The sequence below is a fragment of the Chrysoperla carnea genome, chromosome 3, assembly GCF_905475395.1.
Source record: "Chrysoperla carnea chromosome 3, inChrCarn1.1, whole genome shotgun sequence".
NCBI classification, from domain to species: Eukaryota; Metazoa; Arthropoda; class Insecta; order Neuroptera; family Chrysopidae; genus Chrysoperla; species Chrysoperla carnea.
In genome coordinates this window covers 6,071,177-6,093,849 of record NC_058339.1, presented here as the reverse complement: position 1 = coordinate 6,093,849, position 22,673 = coordinate 6,071,177, and the positions used below count along the sequence as shown (strand labels likewise).

General features: G+C 29.2%; 2 protein-coding genes across 2 annotated transcripts; both read left to right on the top strand.

Annotated features, from left to right (window-relative positions):
* The first annotated feature begins 1,945 nt into the window (after positions 1-1,945).
* LOC123295051 (transmembrane channel-like protein 3) lies at positions 1,946-15,473 on the top strand. Its single transcript, XM_044876260.1, has 12 exons — positions 1,946-2,107; positions 9,267-9,414; positions 9,643-9,859; positions 9,919-10,156; positions 10,364-10,788; positions 10,897-11,088; positions 11,172-11,420; positions 11,693-11,762; positions 11,873-12,742; positions 13,320-13,916; positions 14,381-14,624; positions 14,713-15,473. The coding sequence occupies exons 1-12, from the start codon at positions 1,946-1,948 to the stop codon at positions 15,471-15,473; spliced, it is 4,173 nt and encodes a 1,390-aa protein (XP_044732195.1).
* Positions 15,474-18,899: 3,426 nt separating this feature from the next.
* Positions 18,900-22,275, top strand: LOC123295621 (medium-chain acyl-CoA ligase ACSF2, mitochondrial-like). The gene is made up of 10 exons (XM_044877034.1): positions 18,900-19,049; positions 19,191-19,368; positions 19,513-19,641; positions 19,708-19,928; positions 20,246-20,363; positions 20,496-20,909; positions 20,979-21,092; positions 21,319-21,461; positions 21,729-21,870; positions 21,951-22,275. The coding sequence occupies exons 1-10, from the start codon at positions 18,976-18,978 to the stop codon at positions 22,215-22,217; spliced, it is 1,800 nt and encodes a 599-aa protein (XP_044732969.1). The 5' UTR covers positions 18,900-18,975; the 3' UTR covers positions 22,218-22,275.
* Positions 22,276-22,673: the final 398 nt, after the last annotated feature.

Sequence of the window (22,673 nt, the reverse complement as noted above, 5' to 3'; positions counted from 1 at the left end):
ATCATTGATAATAGTCATACTTATTATATATTAGTGATAATTCGAAAAGATAATTGTGAAGCAACAGAAAAAAAAAACGAAAAAGTTTTAAATTAGTTAAAAATGTAAATATTATATTTTGTATTATTTTTTTTCTGACTTTTTTGTACCAAGTGTCCCAAAATTTTGTTTGATTTTATTAATAATTTTTTCCCCCCAAATTATTTTCAGGTAAGCTTTTTATTGAAGATTATGTAAAACGGTACCTTATTGTTGGAGTACTTGTTACTCAAAAAAATAACTGTATAGATGGTTCAAAACGATATAAGACTGTGCGCGGGAAATTGTAAATATGTTTGCATAGCTATGCATCTACACTCATTTTCGGTTTCATTTCGTTTTGATTAACTCAAATTGTGTTCAATCTACACCATATAGTGCATTTAAAACATCTTATCAAACATCTTTGTGATCCGTCATTCTAGATGTGTAGGTGAGGGAATCGACCCTGGGGGGTGAGGGCAAGACACCCCGAGGAAACGATTTAATATCCCATTTGTAGGATCATACTTGTCACACCAACAACTTCACTGTAGTAATAACAGAGAAATTGCATTTTTGTTTATTTTAATTTTTTTCGAAAGTTTACTGAAAATTACTAAGAAAATTTTTTTAAAAATGTTTTTAAATTATGCATGTAATGTTACAATTGGCGGTTGTAGGGCCACCGCAAGGAGAAATGACAAAATAATATGCAGAATAATACATGGTTTGTCTCTCAACTTACAATATTAAAACATAATTTTACATGGAAACAAGCCGACAAATGTCAAATTTATTGTGATTGTGATTGATTTCCAGTCTCAACGGATATCAAGACATCACAACCAATCACAAGTCATTTTTTTTTTATATTCAAAAATTTGACAAAAATAATTTTTTATTAATAGAAAAAATTGAATTATTAATTTTTTTTTTTAAATTACTTTAATATACTTTACATGAATTATTCTTTCATTTATTGAAAAACAAAAATTAATATTAGTTAGCCATAAAGTAATGTCATTTGTAGAAAACCTTGATTGGTTAACACACAACTGGTACCAGATAAATAATGCCTAAATGCATGAAGTGTCATTATAGAATTGTTTCTGTCTCATTTAGATTCTATTATGCTAATAAATCACTAAAAAATCACGTAATTTTTATTCAATCGATAAGTGCCATAACAAGTGAAATTTACCCGAATTTAAAAAAACTCCGACAAATTTTCCGGCTACGGAACCCTAAACTCGTATTTGACCCATATATAAGAACACTCTCCATTAAATTGCATTTTTCCTTAAAACCTTTTCCAAACTTAAATCGCACTTGAAAAGCTTAAAAAGCTCTCCATTAAATTTCCTATCAAATAAAACTAGAAAAATCAAAATCGGTTCATCCGTTGAGGCGCTACTATGCCACAGGACAGACAGACACACACACACATAGCGATCAAACTTATGAGGAAATCTCTCATCACGCGATTCAAGATAACCGAACGAGTGCTGACGGGTTAAATTTACCTCCACTTTCTTTTTCTACAAAGTGGTTAATGGCTTTTACTTTAATTAAATTTCCTATTATAATATTTATTTTTTATAAAGATAAAAATAATTATACAATTTTTTTATCCAACAACGTTTCTTGCAAAAAAAAATTATTAATAAATAACGCCAGATAGAGAGGCTATTTGAATTTTTTAGCACGAAAGAGGCGGCATCATTTGAATAAATAAATAAATGCATGCAACAAACACTAAATTTAATATTAAATAAATATATTTTTAAAACAAAGAGTATTATTAATTAATAAAAGATATGTTATGGTGATATTTATTAATGGGCATGTTTTGTTTTGTTCATTTATCTATATTTAATCTAATACATTATTTTACAGAGAGTGCAGCAGCTAAATTCTAGCAGTAATGTCGGTATCACCGTCAAACGTAGCGGATGAAAATGTTGATGAACGAAGACAACCAACACTTCGATTGCGTGTTAAAGAAAAACCGCAAGGTATACTACGTTTAGATATAAATGCAGCCAAGCCTCGACGAAATTCTGTTGAATTTCGTACACCAACTGAGGTATGTTTCAATTTAAATTAGTTTTTTTATTATCTATTATCTATCATATTAATTTCATGTTGTATAATTTGCTGTTATGTTATCGTTGTTTCATAATTGAGTAAAGCTATTAATATCATGGTCCTAAATTTATTTTCTGAATGAAAAACAGTTTGTATAAATATTAAATCAAAAGTGTGTTTTTTTTTTTTTCAAATAAAAATTTACCATGAATGATTTTTTTTTTTGGAGCTATGTTCCTTATCGCACGGTATCTTTCTGATTTGTTTGCTGGTTGCAGAGCCGTAACGAGGGTACATAGCGCCGCCGGTGGCAAGTATTTAGTTTGCGCAAGTATTAAATTTGTGGTCAAAATTAACCTAGCTCTAATAGGTTTCAAGAATATGCAGTCCTGGTCCCCTAATTAGGCATATAAGTGATAGCTAGCAAAAAACTGACACCGCAGTTGAAAAGAATAACCCAAAATTAGTGGGTTTCAAAAAAAATCCTATGAGATCGGATAAAATTTGCCTCTGTTTTCAAAAAAATTGAATTTTTAACTTTATGACGTCATCAGAATCCAAAAAATTTAATTTGGCTCTATCACATCCAAATTTTATCCAATTTTGATAAACCAAGTATGTAATCTCACTAAATTTGGGCCATACTTTTCAAATTTGTGATCAAAATTAACCTACCTCTAATAGGTTTCAAGAAAATGGAGTCCAGGTCCCGGAATTAGCTTGGGCTACTGGAATCGATAAGTATAGATTTGAATATACAAATTTGAATATTTTTCATTAAAAACATAATTAAATTATATTCATTTACTAAATATTTTAATTATAAATAGAAAAAGTTATATTTAATATAAAATAGACAAAAATATGTAATAGAGGATTTTTATTATTTTTGGGAGTAGGTAATTTATAATGTATTTATTATTTATTTAAAAAAATTCCCTAAATTAATTAAATACTATCATTATTTTAATTACATATTATTTTGTTTTTTCGACCTTGTATGAACGAAAAGTGCTAGATTCTTTATTTAAATAAATATTGTCTCTCTAAATCTATGAAGTATGGAAACGATTGTAGAACTCGAGGAAAACACTTTGATTAACGACCACCAAAAATGGTAAAATGGTAAATGTTTTTCTCATGGAATGTGTTTCTTAGGTGTCAAATTTTATTTGCAAGGCATGAGTTAATAGTGAAATTGTTACTATTTGTTAATAAAGTTCATTTAATTAGTAATTACAATAACAACTAATAAAAAAATTAGGCAACTTGTATGACGTAAATGTTAAATGTTTATCAAAAAACGAATAAACTATTATACATGTATAACGTATACGTAATTCAAGTTGCCTATTCAATAATTTTGTAAGTCAATTTTAACTTACTAATGATATTTGACACCTATAAGAAACAGATTCCATGACGGACGCAAAATGGGCGCGGTTTCTTTCATTTTTTCCATTATTTGTATCATCTTTTACTGTACTATATCAGTTTTGGTGAACTAAAATTATGATTTTTATGTAATAATATTTGATAATAGTTCTCAAAGACCATTTAATATTATGATTATTAATAATTTTATAATATCATAAATAATTTATTTCATCTTATTAAAACTTTAAACTGTAAACAAACTAAACTATGGATAGTCATGCATATGCGTGTTAAAGCGTTACATGAAAAATTATGTAATAATCGTTTAGCCTGTCTTTTATGTTATCCAACAACATTGAATTCTATTACAAGCAATATCCCATTATATCCTTAGTGTTTTATAAATGGATATTATTGAATTTTCATTAAGATAAAATATAATATTTATATTATTGTGTCTGAGTTTTTTTATTTCCTCACAGCATACAATTATTGTTGTTTGTATATGCAATAGTTTCACAAAATGGTCAAGTGTAAACGGAAAATATTTACACTTTGATATTACATAGTTATTAATAACAGCATTTCGAATAAACATTTTTAACCCCCGAACTAAGAAAAAGGATTGTTATAAGTGTGACCGCTCTGTGTGTGTGTCTGTGTGTTTGTCTGTCTGTGGCATCGTAGCGTCTAAACGAATGAACCGATTTTAATTTTTTGATTTAATTTGAAGGAAACTAAAACTGAAAAAAAAAACTGAATGGCATGACATAATTTTAACATATAAATAATTACTATGGAAATGAATGGTCAAAGAAACCTGGCTCAATTTATTTTGAAAAGTGAAATGGTAAAATAATTAGGTAATTCAAAACAATAATTCAAAAGAAAAAAGTCAACTCAAATATTTCAATTCTAATTAAAATATTTCCAAAAATTGGTCCCAAAAAATGATACCTTTCTCGGTATCCTTTTCATTGCATCTGATACCCAGAGAACTAAATAAACTCTGCAACTTTTGTCTTAGTTATGTTTTGATTGGCCATAATATGTTAAAATGGTCCTACCTATATATATCTTTTCTTTATAAGGCATCTCCAAAACCTCATAAATGGTGTTTTAGAGGTTAACGGCTACCTTTATCATATCAACTTTACTAAACGATATTAACAGTATTTATCCTTCGTGACTGACCCATTTTAATATAATCAAATATTATATTAGTGTAAATTGCTATACTTTATCGATTTATCTAATCAAAACAAGACGAAACATTTAGTAATACATACAAGTTTCATTTATTTTTATTACTATGTTTTTGCTGTTGCATTAAGTATAACATGTGAGTCAGGGAAACAAATTTAACCGCCTCTCTTAATTTGGATTTACCAATAACCTCTATAAAAATCGGTTACTGGAAACGGATTAGAATGAACAATTTTCTGGCCGCGAAGGACTATTGAATACTCAATAACATTCAGCTAGTTGATCAGAAAAAAATCAGGCAACTGATGATGGTTCCCAGCCAAGTGTAGTGGAAACAAAAATATATCAATCTACTAACCATCATACGGATAGGATTTTCCATATAACGGTATGTCAGCCCCTAAACTACTAATCATATGCTTATTTCCTGATGGCATGAGAAATTGAAGGGTGAAAATTGGTAACAATCTTTGGATTGTTAGCTTTATCCTAACGTCCGACTTTTTCTTATAAGAATATCTTTTTCAATATTAATTTTCAAAAGTTTTAAAAACTTTTTTGAAAAACTTTTTCAATATGGCAACCTGTAGTATCCAGTTGTGACAGTCCGGTTTATTTTATTTTAGGCTCTGCTAAGATTTTTTTTCAGTCTATGAAAATCTCTTGAGTAATCTATATTTCAAACCTCAGGATACAAATAATATTTTGTTACGTTGCTAATCAATTTCCTTGGAAAGAAGTCCATGTAAAACATTAAAATCACGTCTCTCCATCCAAAAATTTATCAAAAGATACGAAATTCAAAAGCATCAAAGCATTGTAAACAAACAAAGGAAAATATGTAAAAAGTATTTAGGTGAAAAATTTTTATCATAAAAATCTAATTATTTTAAAAGAATTGATTTTTATTTCGTGAGTATATTACACTTCCATAATATATCAGAGTATTTTTTTTAAAGCTGAATAATTTATTTTAATTTGAATTCGTAGTTGATTCGGTGATCACCTAGGTCCCTATGATAGCCCATTTTAATGTTGGGTTTTAGTTTTAGTAGACATAACAAAATCTGTGCATGTAACTTAATTTGTATATAATAAATTATTTAAAAAAGTTTTATAGCGTGCTCAGTGAGATTGAGTTCGTAAAAGAGCCACATAGGTCAATTTAATCATGGGTCCGTCCTTATAAAATAAGAAACAACTTTTGTTTGAAACATTTTTAACCGACTTCAAACAAAAAAGGAGGAGGTTATCAATTCGACTGTATTTTTATTTTATTTTTATGTATGTTACCTCAGAACTTGGTACACCGATTTTGATGATTCTTCATCTGTTTGAAAGCTGATGCTTTCCGTGCGGTCCCATTTCATTTTGGTTCAGTTCTGACAACGGCATCCATGAGGAAACCATATAAGTCTTAAATTTGCATTAAGTATGCGCGACAAGAGGACGAATTACTCAATATCAAGCCAACCGATTTCGATTATTCTTTTTTTAGTGAAAAATTAGTTAGTGTACTTCAGATTCACTAAAAATCGCAAAAAAAAAAAAAAAACTTTTAACAAAAAGAAAACCGACTTCAACAGAAGAACTTTTCCAAAAGAAATTAAAATGTAGTTAAAATTATTGTTATTTTTGCAGTCGGTGTCAGCCAAGCTAATGTATCAAACTGTTCTGTCAGAGTTGTTTCCTTGGCTGACATCGACTCCAAAAATAACAATAATTTTAACTACATTATATTATCGTTATTTTTTTACTTTTTAGGGCATTTTAATTTATTTTGGAAAAGTTTTTCTTTTGAAGTCGGTTTTCTTTTTGTAAAAAGTTTTTTTTATTTCGTAAACATCACTGTTTACCCACGAGAGCACAAATTAGGCGCAAATTGTATCTCAAACTCAGTCAATTGTTTGTTTTCACTTGTTTTAATTATACATATTTGCAAAATGAATTTTAAAACGAGACAATGAGATTTTTTTTTTCTACCATGGCAACCAACTGCTAAGTAACTTTAGTAAAATTTATACTTTTTAGTTCAATAAAAACTTGTTCTTTGACATCATAACTCCATAACAATTAATAAATTTCAAATCGCGTTTATTTGAGTATAAAAATGATATATGAATGAATGGAAGTCATATATGGTATTTTCTTATCTAAAAAATTAAATTAAAACAAACACTTAATTTTCGGTTAATATATTATGATTATATTGTAAAATCGTGGCACCACTTGACGTATCGGTAATAAGCATAAATTAAGTAGAGGATGCTCCCTGAGGCGTGGTTTTCCTTTTTAATATACCTACATGTTGAGTTTTTATATTGTTATTTCTGCACATGAGTTTTTTTTTTCTTTCTATTAGCTACAATCGATTCTAACTATATTTTATGTGTTTGCTGTTCTTGTGGTGTTTTTACAGTAAGTAAACATTAAGTAAGCGATTTTCTTGAACAAGTCTTTTAAATGTATGTTTGTTGTTTACTCTGATCATTAAACACTTATTTGTTGTAATAAAAACTGTGTTTTAATATACAAAACAATTAAATTTATGTGCATTTTATTTATTATGTGATAATGTTGGGTGTTTTTTAATTCATGTTTAAATAAACGATTGATTTGATTTTTAACTCACATTATGAGAAAATAATTTTGAACAAACTTTAAAAAAAAAATGTAAAACAAAATTTTGTGATTTATTTATTTTTTAAGCATATGGAAGAAACGTTCAAGTGATTTAAAATAGCAAGGTATTTTTAACTTATTTTAAAGTTTAGCGATTTTAGCTCCAATAGCAGTGATTAGGTTATCTTTACAGTTACTTTTTGTCTTACCTCGGGTTTCTAAAAACAAACACTTTTCAGCACTCTTTTATTTATTAGCCTCAAATCCTAGTCGTGAGAAAAAATAACAAAACTACAGAAGAGATACCGACCAGCAAAAATTCCTTCGATAAGTAAGCTTTTCAGTAGACTTGGAGCGTTTTTTCCCCAATTTCCAAAAACATTTAAGTATTATATCAAGTGATTATAGTTTATCGAAACAATTTGGTCCAAAAGTTTAATGACAAGTATTTCTGAAAGTCGAATACTAATTTTCTTCAGGAGGATATAACTATAATTATCTCTGACGCGATGGACATAATCTTTCGGGATTAAGAAAGGAACTATAAAATGATTCGTAAGAAATTCGTTAATACGTCTCGTTAATATTCTGTAATTAAAATTTATATGCAAGTGAATACGCACCTAAGATATGTACTATTCCTACTGAAACATCCTGTAAAATCATTTTAAATTTGCCAAATTTATTTATTTCACACTTGATTTTACTATCCCTAAATATCTTCCCTATTTCTATTATTACAAATCAATTAAGTGAAAGAGTAGTCCTATCTTATCTTCCTTATTCCTTTATCAATTTCTATGATTTATCACTCATTTTAAAGCTTAACGTGTTGACTAATGATGAAAACTAGACCCAATTAATCTAGGAAATTGGGGCAAAAATCGAAAATCATTTAGATCTACGGTCCAAAAATATATTGGCATCGATTTGGTTATTCAGATACAATTTTGTCAGTATGCAACTTATATATCCTACCTGTAATGAAATTGCCTATATACAATAAAAAGAAAGTAAATTAAACATTCTTCGTGCTCCCAGAATTATGGCAAGCGTTTGTTCTATTCTTAGCACTCTCAGTTGTGCAACCTTGATATGCCGTATTTGTTTGCATTCTATAAATTTCTTTCCAAGAAATTTTACCGCATAATAGCGTTTTTTAATTAACTACTAACATTTCATAATATGTATGATAATAACATCTTTTTTAACTAAATAGTTATTGTCTATGGTAAAATACGATAAGGAGTGTCCTATTTTTTAATAGGAATTTGAATAATTAATTATAAATATTATTCATTAGAAAAATCAAGCATATTTGTTTCACAGGTTGTACAACAGCTCAGCTTAAAATAGGTTAACTTTGCGAAACTTACTTTACTACAAAATTATTCTATTCGAATTAAATAGCCCTAAAATTATTGTTATGAAATAGTTTTTTAAAGTTAGTTTGTTCATTTAGATTTTTAATCGGTCGTCCAAATCATAATATAAGAATTCTTTTAGAATTCATCAGGACTTTATTTTGTTATTCGGCAAGAGATTCAATTTTACCAGTTAATTGGTATATTGAGAAATTCATATTTATGGAGATATGGAGATTGTGTGTTTTTGAACGAATAACAGAAAAATTGTGGTCAATTATTGTCATATTGAAAACAATTATATTCCAGAATTGGAATTTTTAACTTTTTTCCTGAGCGCTGAATTCGCGCTTGGTACAGACTCAGCCTATATTTCATGTTTCATATATGAAGCACCTTGAATCTAATATTCTTTTCAAATTCCAACATGACAATATTTCACACCCACGGTAATAATAACATCACGATTGATGCTAACATGCTTACAAAGCATTTTTAATTCAATAATCAATAAACGTAATTGAAATTAATACCATGTAAAAAGAAATACAACGATTTTTTTTGTAAAAAAAAAAAATCATTTTACAGGTAGAATTACCTTCTCCTCAAACATCATCAACTGATCATTTATCTGTAACATTTGCACCGGAAGAACGATCAATGTGTAGTGACACTTCGATTAAGGTAAACATTCCTTCACCAACATCTCCTAAATTAATTACAACTACAACAAAATGTAAGTAACTTTTTTTATATATGCAATTGTTTATTATATTTGTTATACAAGTTGCATATTCTTTTGAAATCATGACTTTTTTTGATAAAATAAATCGAATTTTATTTTTTTTGAAAAATTATATTTTAATTTCAAAGTTCCTCAATTCAAATTGTTTTGTTTTTGCATTTTTTCTAATATTTTTTTTTTCGATATCTCCAACGATATTTATTATTTCTAATCATTCAGCTATGAATAATTCGGATCGACTACCTGCACCCGATCCAGATAGTTCTGAAGATGATGATTATTCAGCCAGTGTGAATGCAGTCATAATGCGTCGAGCTTCAACCAGAAAATCACGCCGCCGTTCTTCTCGGCGGCGTACAAGTTCTCCATTTAGTCCTGATGTTGAATCCCTTTACTCAGGACGAAGGCAATCAGTATATACCAATAGCTCTGGCGAGTAAGTAATGGAAATTTGATAATATTCCTAAAAATTTATTTTTGAAATTTTGTATTCAGAACTGTAATTTCTGTTGATGAAACAACTGGATCTGAAGAAATGTATGAACTATTAAAATTGCATAAGGAAGTTTTAAGTGCTGTACGAACACAACCGTGGCCTATGCGACGTAAACTACGATTGGTGCAATTGGCTCATGCTTATGTCAAACAACATGAAGGCGCTTTACATCAACGATTAGCTGCATCACATAATACACGGGATGTCGTTAAACGATATCGTCTCCTTGCAAATAAAGTAATCTACGTACAACTTCAAGTGGGCATTTAAGCTAGGAGATTTATTCAGAGTTAAAATATGTATCTAAGTGTCTTGAGAATGTTCGTGAGGACTGATATTTCATTGGCAGACAGATTACAATTTAACATGATTGTCTGACAATCTCCTCGCTAGGCCCAGCAATTTCTTTTCTGTTAAATAATTTTTAATTCCTTTCTTTTTCAGAAATTTCAATATATTAAACGAGAAATCGTAAATTTATCAAAATATTTAACACCTTGGGAAATGCGAATCAAACAAATTGAATCACAATTCGGTTCAGTAGTGGCTTCATATTTTACATTCTTACGGTGGTTACTTTGGGTGAATTTAGTAATTGCAATAACATTAATATCATTTGTAACAATACCAGAAGTATTAACTGCCGATTGGAAATATTCTGGTGATCGTAAAGAAATGTTAGAAGATGAAAAAAAACGATCAGGCGATTTAGTAACTCTTGTAAATTTTGAAGGAATTTTAAAGTATTCACCACTTTTTTATGGCTACTATTCGAATCGTAATGGAACTGGAGGATATCGTCTGCCATTAGCATATTTTGTTACCGGTTTGGTAGTCTACGTTTATAGTTTTATTGCTACTCTTAGAAAGTTAGTTTATACTTTATGTTTTTTAATAAAGTCAAAGTTCTTGCAAAGGATTCTTTTACCAGTCTTTGAATTTACTTATCATTGAATTATTTTTATTTAATTCAACAGAATGGCTGCCAATTCTAGACTATCAAAAATGTCCGAAAAAGAGGATGAATGTATATTTACGTGGAAAATTTTCACTGGTTGGGATTATATGATTGGTAATCCTGAAACAGCTCAAAATAGAGTATCATCACTAGTACTTGGTTTCAAGGAAGCACTATTGGAAGAGGCAGAGAAGAAGCGTGAAGAGCGAAAGTATTTGAAATTTTTTAAATCTAAGTTGATTCTTGTTTCATGCCTAGAAATAAATTAAAAATGAGACTGATTATGGTTTTCAGCTGGAAAATTATTGTATCCCGAATATTTGTTAATTTTGTTATACTCATACTATTGGGAATATCTGCGTTCGTTGTAATATGGGTTGTTCAAAGGTCATCTGAAGCTGGTGCTGATACGAGCTGGTGGAGAAAAAATGAAATTAATATCTGTTTAACGTTAATTGCATCAATATTTCCCATATTTTTTGAAATTTTGGGTTTATTGGAATTTTACCATCCTCGAAAACAATTACGTGTTCAATTATTTAGGTAAATCAATTCATTTCCTCATCACTACGAACGGTTATATAAAATATTGTTCAATAATAAATTCTAATATATTTTCAATTAAAATTTGTGCCTTTTTAACACAGTTTTATAAGCTTCACATGTATGTTAGTATGTTGGTATGTTTGTATGTTAGTATGTAACGGAAACTTTAAACATTATTTTGACCCCTTTGGCGTACTTATCCAGGACTGATGACAATACAATACAATTTAAGTTTATTTGATTATTAAGTTTATTTTATTATATTTCAGAATTATGCTGCTGAACTTACTAAATTTATATTCACTTATAATTGCTTTGTTCGATAAAATTGGAGATATGGTAAGTGAAATTTTTAAAGGCCCCACCCTGTATAAAAATTAAGTTGATAGAAGCTAAAATTTCACATCTTTCTCGAAAATTTGGTGAACTAATTTATATTTGATTTTTAGACAAAAGAATTACAAGAACTCATAAACATTCCTGCCACAATTAATGGCATTTCCACTTTGACAACTTCAATACCAAATACAACTGAAACATTCGTATCGACATTATCCGAACAATTAACTAGTTCGATTACTACTATTGTAAATAATATAAGTACTCAAATGTCTCATGAAACTTCCACAATAATACCAAAAGTTTGTCGTGAAATTATGGTGAATTGTACTGACCGAACGCAAAATATGACGACAGTTATGACAGCGTTATTAATTACATCAGCCGTTACAACTCCCATTACAAACTACACGTCAGAGATAACATTTAGTTCTACAACCAATAAAAGTGATTTTAATTGGATAAATGAAACATCTACTCAACCAAATGAAAATATCACTGATTTTTCTCTAAATTTTACAAATAATATACAAAATTCAACAAATGATTTTACGGATGTAAATTTACAACAAAATTTTTACTTGAGTGAATTAACGGACTCGAATCTTGAACAGAGTTTATACGATGAAATTTTAAATGATGAATCAGAACAGAATAGAAATACTACAGAAAGTGATATGAAAATTTTGTCAAATAATCAGACAACGAATTTTATTCCGACCACAGCATCGACATTTCCTGATGCGAATAAAAACTATACAAAATTATGTGTAATTATGGTTTGTGATAATGATACGATTGAAGACGATAACATGGCCAGTGCTTCAAAACTTATACAAGGTCGAAATATGGGGCATACATTTACAACGCGTTTACCAAATGAACAAAAATATCCATTGCATATACGAAAAAAAATGCGGAATTTATGCTGGGAAACATCGTTTGGTCAGGAACTAGTTAAGTTGACAGTAACAGATTTGGTAAGCACGAATTTCGAAGTCTTTTTCAGGAGGCGTTTTTTGATTTCTTAAGTCAAGATTGGAGAAGAATAGCTCTGAGACAATCCAGGCGATTTCAATACTCCTCTATATTCCTAGTAGGAGTCTGAAGCCGGGCGACAGGGTTGCAAGAAAATGGGGTCGATATAGCAAGGGTCTGTGGGTTTTTTTGCCTTTACGGTAACCCTGTGATTGTGTCCACTCAGTGATCCACGGTTGGCCAGGCCTTTAATGGGGTCGAGTTAGTAGCTCGGGTCTGAGGGTTTTTAGGCTTTTTGGTTATCCCAGTTATTACGTTCATATTCACCGATTCACGCTTTGGCCATGCCTAATACAAAGAAAAAGTAAAAAATACTTCAAAAACTGACAGTTGTAAAAGTAAAAGTAAGAAAAAATCAGTTAGTCAAAACTACTTTTGATCAGCTTCATTGGGCAACTTTTGGGTACTTTTGACTATTCACCATTATTGAAAGCCTCCGGTCAAAAGTTACTTTGCCTGATTTTGCCAGTAAAAGTATTTTTGACCGGTTATAGTATATAAATATTACATTTGTTTCAGGTCTTTACTGTTGTATCAACATTATTAGTAGACTTTTTTCGGGCATTATTCGTTCGATATATGAATAATTGTTGGTGTTGGGATTTAGAAAAGAATTTCCCACAATATGGTGATTTTAAAATTGCTGAAAATATTCTACATTTAGTAAACAATCAAGGTCTAGTATGGATGGGAATGTTCTTTTCACCTGGAATAGTTGCAATCAATTTGATAAAATTAATCATCATGATGTATTTACGTTCATGGACTGTATTAACTTGTAATGTACCACATGAAATTGTGTTCAGAGCGTCACGTTCAAATAATTTTTATTTTGCATTATTATTGACAATGTTATTTTTATGTGTGTTACCGGTTGGTTATGCAATTGTTTGGGTGAAACCATCGCATCATTGTGGACCATTTTCGGAATATGCAACAATATCAAAAATGTTTACAGATTTCTTACATGAAATTTTACCACAGAAATTTCATCAAGTTTTAGATTATATTGCATCACCTGGAATCGTTATACCATTATTAGTTTTACTAATTTTAATCATTTATTATTTGATGTCTTTGTCGAATGCCTTACGTGAAGCGAATCTTGATTTGAAGGTAAGTTCTTTTTTCGTAATTAAGTTCATCATCAAGTTCTTTTTAGAATTTCGATAAATTCAAATTTGAACTTTTTAGCATTGTTTTACAGCTTTGAAAATAAACTGTCGGGAGTTTTTCTAAGCGTTATCCCTTTACCAATCGCGTTATGGACATTTTACCCACAGTCGATTTAGAACACACTCTGATAAAAAAGTTCGATTCAATTCCGATTCAAATTTCCAATTCATTCTGATTGAATTCCGATTCAATCCAATAGAATCCAATATGAAATTTCCAATTCGATTCCATTCATGAATTGGAACCAATTGTTAACTTCCAAATAGTTTTATTGGATTGAATCAGAATTCAATTGGCATGAATTGGAAATTTCTTCCAATTAAATTCATTTATTTGGTACAAAAATTGACATTTGACTGTTTCTGTGAATAGAGGTGCAATATAAATTACTGTTGAATTTACAGGTACAGCTCAGAAAGGAACGCACAGAAGAACGTAGAAAAATGTTCCAAATTGCCGATAAACGTTATAAGAGTAAATCCTCTTTTGATAACACTCCGTATGGTAAATGGAAAAAAATATTTTCAACAATGGCTGTAACAACTAAACAAAATAGTCAAGATGCTTGTCCTCAAGTTCCTGGATTTGATTCAAGTGGAAAACATGGCGATGATCAAGTCGATGCGAAAACTGAAAATAAAAAAAGAGGCAAGTAAAAATCGTAAGCAGTTTATAAGATATTGCAAGTTATATGTATTTCGCCTCACAAACTAAACTTAAAGTATATTTATTTCAGAAATAATGGCCAAAATCATGAAAAACGCCTTTGGTATGCAATCAATGCAAACAGAAGATGATGGAACCGATACCGAATTACATGATTCTTTGCCAGAAGATGGTAAAATAAAACATGAAAATACAACACAACCATCTCGAAAAATTAAAGAGAAAAATAGTAAACCACAAATAAGTAAAGAACAACGAACGGATAAAAAACAACAAATTAAACAACAACGTCAAAGTTCAGATGGTTCTGTTTGGTCCGATAACATTCCCGTAATTACTATTAGCAAAACGTTAAGTTCTGAAAGTATACTTGATGATAAGAAACATGTAAATATTCCCAAGGAAAGCGTTAAAACGTCGGGATCACCTGTCACCACCATTCAAACGGTAAACGAAAAATCAAAAGCCGCAGAAAATGATGTAGACCAGAAACAAACAAAAGAAAATGAAAATAAAAATTTATTACGGAAATTATTTAAGTCTACTCCAAAACTATTAAAATTTCAACCAAAACAAGAATCTATCGACGATGTAAAGACTAACATCGAAGAAATTGGAAAAGTGATAGATAATGTATCCATATTATCTTCGAAAGAAACAAAATCTAACAATCCATGTGTGCAAATATCATTCGAATCTCCAAAAACAAGCGAATTCAAACAATCTAAGGAACTTGTATCTGAGTCTCAACAAAATAATGTTTTAATAGAAAACGAAGACCTTGTTTCAAATTTAACAAAGACAGAATCGAGCAGTGATTATAAGGAATAATCGATTAATATGATACTTCTACACAGTTCATAAATCAGTGCACTTAATCTTATAGCCTGAGAGACCGTATAAAATTGACCTTCATCCTTTTAACGGAAATAATGGAAAAGGATTATCTGCAAAAACACGTTATGAAAAAAAAAATTGATTAAAATTTATTTATATGCCTCGTTTTTTAAGTCTTGAACTCTTGACTTGGGTGAAGGTTGATCTTTTACCGTCTCATGTACTATAAATCAAACTCTTATGCTCAAAACGAGTTTTCCTTTTGTAATATTAATAACTAAGCTAAAAATAAAGTCGTTCTCTTATTTAAACACTTGCATAAAAGCAGGAATTTTTGCCGAATAATCTCTTCTTTATCTTAAGCATCATAGCTTCCGAATCGTTTGCCCAACATTAATACTTTTGTTAAAATACTTTTTTTGTTAAAAAGCTTGTAAATGAAAGTGGAGAAAAAATGTGTTCAGTGAAATAAATTAACAATTCAGAATCTACGAAAATTTTATTTGCGCTCTGTTCAATTATGCGTACAATAATTTTATTTGCAAAACACATGGCATCAAAAAATGTCGAATCATTTTAAATTCTATATCGATATAGTTATCGATATAATTAACCCTGTAAGCATTTCTTGAACTCTCAAAATTAATTTCAAATTTTATCAGTAAAATAATAACTTTATCTTTAAATTTGTAAAAATACAATTTTATAAATAATCTATTAATGTAAAACTTTACAATAAATAATAAAATAAAGTTCTCGAGTAAACAAAATCATTCACTTTTTTTTTAAGAGTCTTGATAAATTGACATTTTATGTTTTATATTTTTTTGCGTCTGTTTAGGTACTATGCATATAAACATTAAACACTTATCAATCATAGCCGCATTCATCAAAAATGGAAAAATGGACACTATATTTGACTCAAAATACATCACAGCTGAAAATAACGATCCAAAATTAGTGGGTTTCAAAAAAAATTCCAATAAGATCGGATCAAATTTGCATGTGTTATCAAAAAAATCAAATTTTTTAACTTTATGACGTCATCAGAATCCAAAAAAATTAATTCTGCTCTCTCACATCCAAATTTTATCCAATTTTGATAAACCAAGTATGTAATCCTAATAAATTTGGGTCACACTTTTCATATTTATGATCAAAATTAACCTAGGTCTAACAGGTTTCAAGAATAAGGAGTTCTGTTCCCGGAATTAAACACATAAGTGACAGCTAGCGAAAGATTGACATCACAGTTGAAAAGAATGACAAAACAATAGTAGGTTTCCAATAAAATTCCAATAAAATGGTATCAAATTTGCCTGTGCTATCCAAAAAATCGAATTCTTTATCTTTATGAACGAATAAAATTTTAATCAGCTCTCCACGACATAATAATAATGTAACGCTACTGACTTAATACACATTTATTATTTACATAATCCTTTTGTTAATTACATCAAGGAAATTTTTTATTATGATAAAATTATTTTATTATAAAAGCAAAAAAAAAAACGTTATCTTATTTAAATTATAATAATAAGGAGATTCTCTTTATTAATTGCACTTTGAGCTCAAATCGTATCAGGCATTCCAAAAAAAAATATCAATAATATTAAAATTATGATTTTCTACGAAAATAGTTATCAATAGTTATTATTATCAATATTTATTATGAAATGATGACATTTAAATTTTTTAATGGCAACATATTCTCTCCTGATTCAAATTTCATTAACTATTTTTATTATAAATGAAGTATCACAATATTTTGTCTGAATTATATCTGAAAAACAATTCTAGAAGAATGAGTCAGTCTAAAAAATTCAGAAAAAGTATGGAAAGATCCATGTAAAACTTATTAAGCAGTTCGAAGACTGCATTTTACCGAGTTTTTAGACACCCCTAAAAAGTTTTTCCAAAATTAATCAGAGATATTTTACGTAAAAAGTCAGAGTAATTCCAAGATTACGGACTCTTCGTTCTTAAGAAAAACCAGATAATATATGGTTCATAATATATATAAACATGACTTCCACTTACCATTTTTGGGTACATTAAGGACCATAATTTCGAAAATATAATAACGCTAAACTATTCTCAAATTTTAGCAAAAAAGTTTAGCGTAATTACATTTTCGAAACTATGTTTAATGTACTCAATATTAGTTTATAATTGTTTTCCTCGCACATGAGGTATGTATAGAATATAAGGCTCGTAGTTTACAGGAATAACTAATTCCAAGTGTATCGATGTCTCGTGTGGCATATCAAATGAAAAGTCTTTCTTTGAGCAATAAAAATATGGCTACCTACCACAAATTTTGGAAATTAACAAAGGTTTTGATATGTTCATGGCGGAATCCGTTCCGTGCGTGTTTATCTCACAGCAGCTTGGAACAAGAAGTTCATTGAATTTCTTATAAAATAAATTTAAAGTTTGGATAAATGAAATTTGTTGTTAGACCAGCTTTACATAGAAGATTTTATAAATTGTTACATTATCACTACAATCTAACCTCTACCATGACAAATAATTTTCGAAGAAAGTAGATGCACGTTTTAAACTAATGCATATTAGTACTCCGTACCAAACAGATAATAACACTTTTAAGAATTCTAAAGATACCGAAATGTTTAAGATTTAAACGATTTTATTAAAAATACACCTACTTTACAAATTTCAATTTAACATCGTTTGTGTAAATATTGCCAGAATATTAATACATTTGCGCTAATAATAATAGCGCTATTATAAATTGAGTTAATTGGAAAGATAATTTTATGCCATTTATGTTTAAATATGATTTTGGGCCTAAAAAGTATGAAGCTTCATTTTGAACTTTGCGAACAGGGCAAGCAATTTTTATATTGTATTTTTAACCATCGAGTGGGTAGGATCGTATATACCAGTAATTCGGTAGATGTTAGATTCCAATACGCTTTATCTTCTTGGTTTATTGGCTGAATCTAGCGGCTACACATGTCCCTAAACGACTTTACTACCGCACGCATTTCCACTACCTCACATATTTTCAAACTATAGCCAAATTAGTATCCAAATCTTTACTTTCCCGTACTGTTATTTGTTTCATTAACAGTAGCCATTTAAAATAAAAGACAAACTTTCTAGCGACAAAGCAGTACTTAAAGTCGTTGTTTTTTTTAACAATTTCAGAAAAAAAGTGTAAATTTCGTAGAAGAAGCACATTCCCGGACTCCAATGGTTCTTCCAATTCTATAGGCGTTCGGGAATGTATTTCTTTTTCTACTAAATACACAAACTACTATTTTGTAATACAGAATCATTAAAACACTGCAATATAGTCACACTTGACTGATGTGTTTAGTTTCCTTTATTTTCCCGATGAATGTTACTATAAAAGTGACAAATTTTCGTGAGGAGTCATCATTGTCACTGATTATTATTATTGCTATTGTGAGTAATGTTTCTGTGATTTATATATTGAAAAAACTTTTTATGACCAAATTGAACAAAAATGGTTAATTTAAGAAATAATCCTACTGTATCAATATTGTTGACTGCAAGTCGTCAATTTTATATTCAACAATGGTAATTACTTATTTATAAATTTAATTTAATAGTTTATCAATATTTAATGATGAAAAATTCGTGATTCGTGTTCCTCTGTGTATAAAGTATATAATTTTTTTATACTTCAATAACTATCAAAATTATTTTAAAATATCGTAGTAAATACCATGCATCGAGCAACAAAGGCAGTTATTTACATCATGTGGGAAAGAATCCAATGTTATACAAGACGATTGGTGATTTAGTGGATGAGGCAGCGAAACGTTATCCAGATCGAAACGCATACGTACTTTGTGAAGAAAATAAAAGAATCACATTTAAAGAATTAAAAGAACAAGTAAGAGAATAAATTATTTTACTTTTAGTCAGAGTTTGAGATTTTGCGCATAATTTAAAAACGAAAAATATTTTGACCGATATTTCCGACGCAATCCATTCTAAATAATTGTGTGAATGTTTTTAAATATTTCGTATTTTTTAGACTGATAATTTAGCTGCTGGATTATTAACCCTTGGTTTTAAAAAAGAAGACAAGGTAGCATTATGGGGTCCAAACACATTAGATTGGTTAATTTCATTTTTTGCTACTGCCAAAATTGGTGTAATTTCGGTAAATTTTCAACAACGAAAAATTATTTAAAATTCAAATTACTAACTTATAGATACTAATTTTTAGGTTTTAATGAATCCTGTTTATCAAATACCAGAATTAAAATACAGTTTAAAGAAAGCGCATGTTTCCGGAATCATTACACCCAAATCATTTCGAGCACATAATTATTTTGAAATGATTAATGAACTATTTCCTAATCTGAAAAATTCTAGTAAAGAAGATTTAGAAAGTTTTACTTCACAAAGCTTACCACGAGTTATTTTGTCATCTGAAAATAAATTACAGTAAGATATATTTTTTAATAGAAAATATAGTACAATAAAAGAAGAAAATCGATTTATTTACGATCCACGTAAAATTTGATCTATAAAATTAGTAAATAGGCAACTTGTATTACGTATATATTATATATATTATATATAGAGTTTTTCAATTATTTGACAGTCAGCCAGGAAAACACAATCTTATATATGTATAACATATACGTAATATAAGTTGCCTATTTATTAATTTTTTAAGTCAACTTTTATTGGACTTTTTTAAATGTTCGTGTAGTTTCTTTACCAAAGTTAAATTAATTATTATTTTCTTATATTTTTAGTGGAGCATTTCAATTTAAAAATATTCTGGAAGTGGGGAATACTTGTAAACTTGAAATTCTAAATACTGCAAGAGACAAAGTATCGCCAGACGACGGATTTTGTATTCAGTTTAGCTCAGTAAGTTGATTAATTGGGATTAATTCGGGATTTTCCGGGATCTTATTAACCCTTTAAAAGAAACCCAAAACAATTTATATTTCGCTCAAATATAAGGGTAACATTTAATTAACTAGTTATGATTAATTTTAGGGAACAACAGGAAAACCAAAAGCAGCTTTATTATCACATAATAATTATGTTAACAATTCATACCCAGTGACAGAACGATTAGAGTTATACGACGAACACCACAAAATTTGTTTGCAATCACCATTTTTCCATGTACTAGCAACGGACGTTATTATATGTCCGGCGTTATTCTCAGGATCAACAGTTGTTGTACCAAGTAAAAGTTACAATCCATTGAAAACCTTAAAAACAATTGAAACAGAAAAATGTACCTACCTTAATGGAACACCGACAATGTTTGTAGATGTCATAAAACTACAAAAAGAACATAATTTTGATCTTTCGAGTTTGAAATATACAATTACCGGTGGTGCACCATGTCCACCAGTATTATTCCAGGATAAGTTAAAAACTTTACAAGTTAAGAAAGTTAAGGTACTTAAGATACATCCAGATCAAATTCGTATACAACTGATTGATATTAATTTATTTATCCATTTTTAGTCCATTTATGGAATGACAGAAACAACTGCTGTGGTATTTCAATCACTTCCGAATGAAAGTAAAATGTGCGCGACAGAGACTGTCGGACACTTAGCAGATCATGTTGAGGCAAAGGTATGTTTAACCTATACCAAAATTTTGTTCGTAAAATCAATATTTTTAAGCGTTACAAACTTGGGAAAAAACTTGATATACTTCGTAAATACATGGTATAATAAATCCCATAAACTTTCTTCTTTTGAAACAAGATCCAGAAAGTACTGTGATTCGATATTGGCTCCCATTGGCTAACATGTCAGTATCTCATTCAAAAATGGTCCCCTAATGTATTTTGTTTTAGGTTGTAGATGAAAATGGTAAATTAGTTCCTTTTGGAAAACCGGGTGAGTTACACATTCGAGGAAATTGTGCCATGTTGGAGTATTATGACGACGAAGAGAAAACAAAAGAAACCAAAGGACGTGATGGTTGGATAAAAACGGGGTGAGTTGATAAGGCAGTTCCCAAAAAAATACCGTTTTCTTTAAAGCTTTTTCTAAACTGAACAAATTTTGAAGATCATCGCCAATTTTGTAGTTTTTTCATTAAATTACCTTTCAAACGAAACCAAAAAAATCAAAATCGGTTCATCTGTCTAGTTGCTACGATGCCACAGACAGGCAGACAAAAATTTTACCCTTAATTTTTGTCTTAACTTTCCCAAGCTCTAATAATGAGTCTCAAATATTTGCATACATTCATTTTTTTTAGTGATCAATTCGTATTATATGAAAGTGGATACGGACAAATTGTTGGACGACTAAAAGATATGATCATTAGAGGCGGTGAAAATATATTTCCAAAAGAAATTGAAGATTTTCTGAACACGCATCCAAAAATTGTTGATAGCCAGGTATGTAAAATCGTGATACTTAAGACACTTAATCAACTAGACACTTAGCAAATACTAAATTGATTATTATTGTCTTCTAGGTATTCGGTGTTCCAGATGAGCGTATGGGTGAGGAAATAATGGTTTGCTTGCGTGTAATAGAAAATTCAACGATTACACTTAATGAAATTGAATCTTATTCAGTTGGGAAATTGGCAAAATTTAAAATACCTAAATATCTACGTATTGTCGAAGATTATCCAAGAACTTTGTCTGGAAAAGTACAAAAACACAAATTGCGAGAAATGATTGTAAAGGAATTTAATGAAGAATTACATTTGAAGTCATCCGTTGCTAGCGGACTTTAAACGTATAAATCAGTATTTATAATTAAATTAAGTTTTAATACTCGCACCTGTATAAATAACATTTATCATATTCAAATTCATTCCTAAAATTAAGGAAGACCTATTTTTTTTCATTATATTTTACACAAACTAATTATTTATTTTATAATTATATTATAAGATTTTTATTATGTAACCATGCATTTTTTCAATTAATAAATTAACTCTTATCAAAATGAATGTATTCTCGTTTTGCACCACTTTCTCCTATTTAGACCAGAGTCCAACATGTTTCAGGGAATATATTGGGCACAGTGGTCGATAAATTTTGATTCGATTCAAAAATTAAACATGGTGTTTCTACAATTAACTCAGTCAATTGTTTTTATAGCATGCATATATGTAATATGCAAGGTATACTAAGTTTAGTCCCAAGTTTGTAACGCTTAAAAATATTGATGCTACCAACAAAATTTT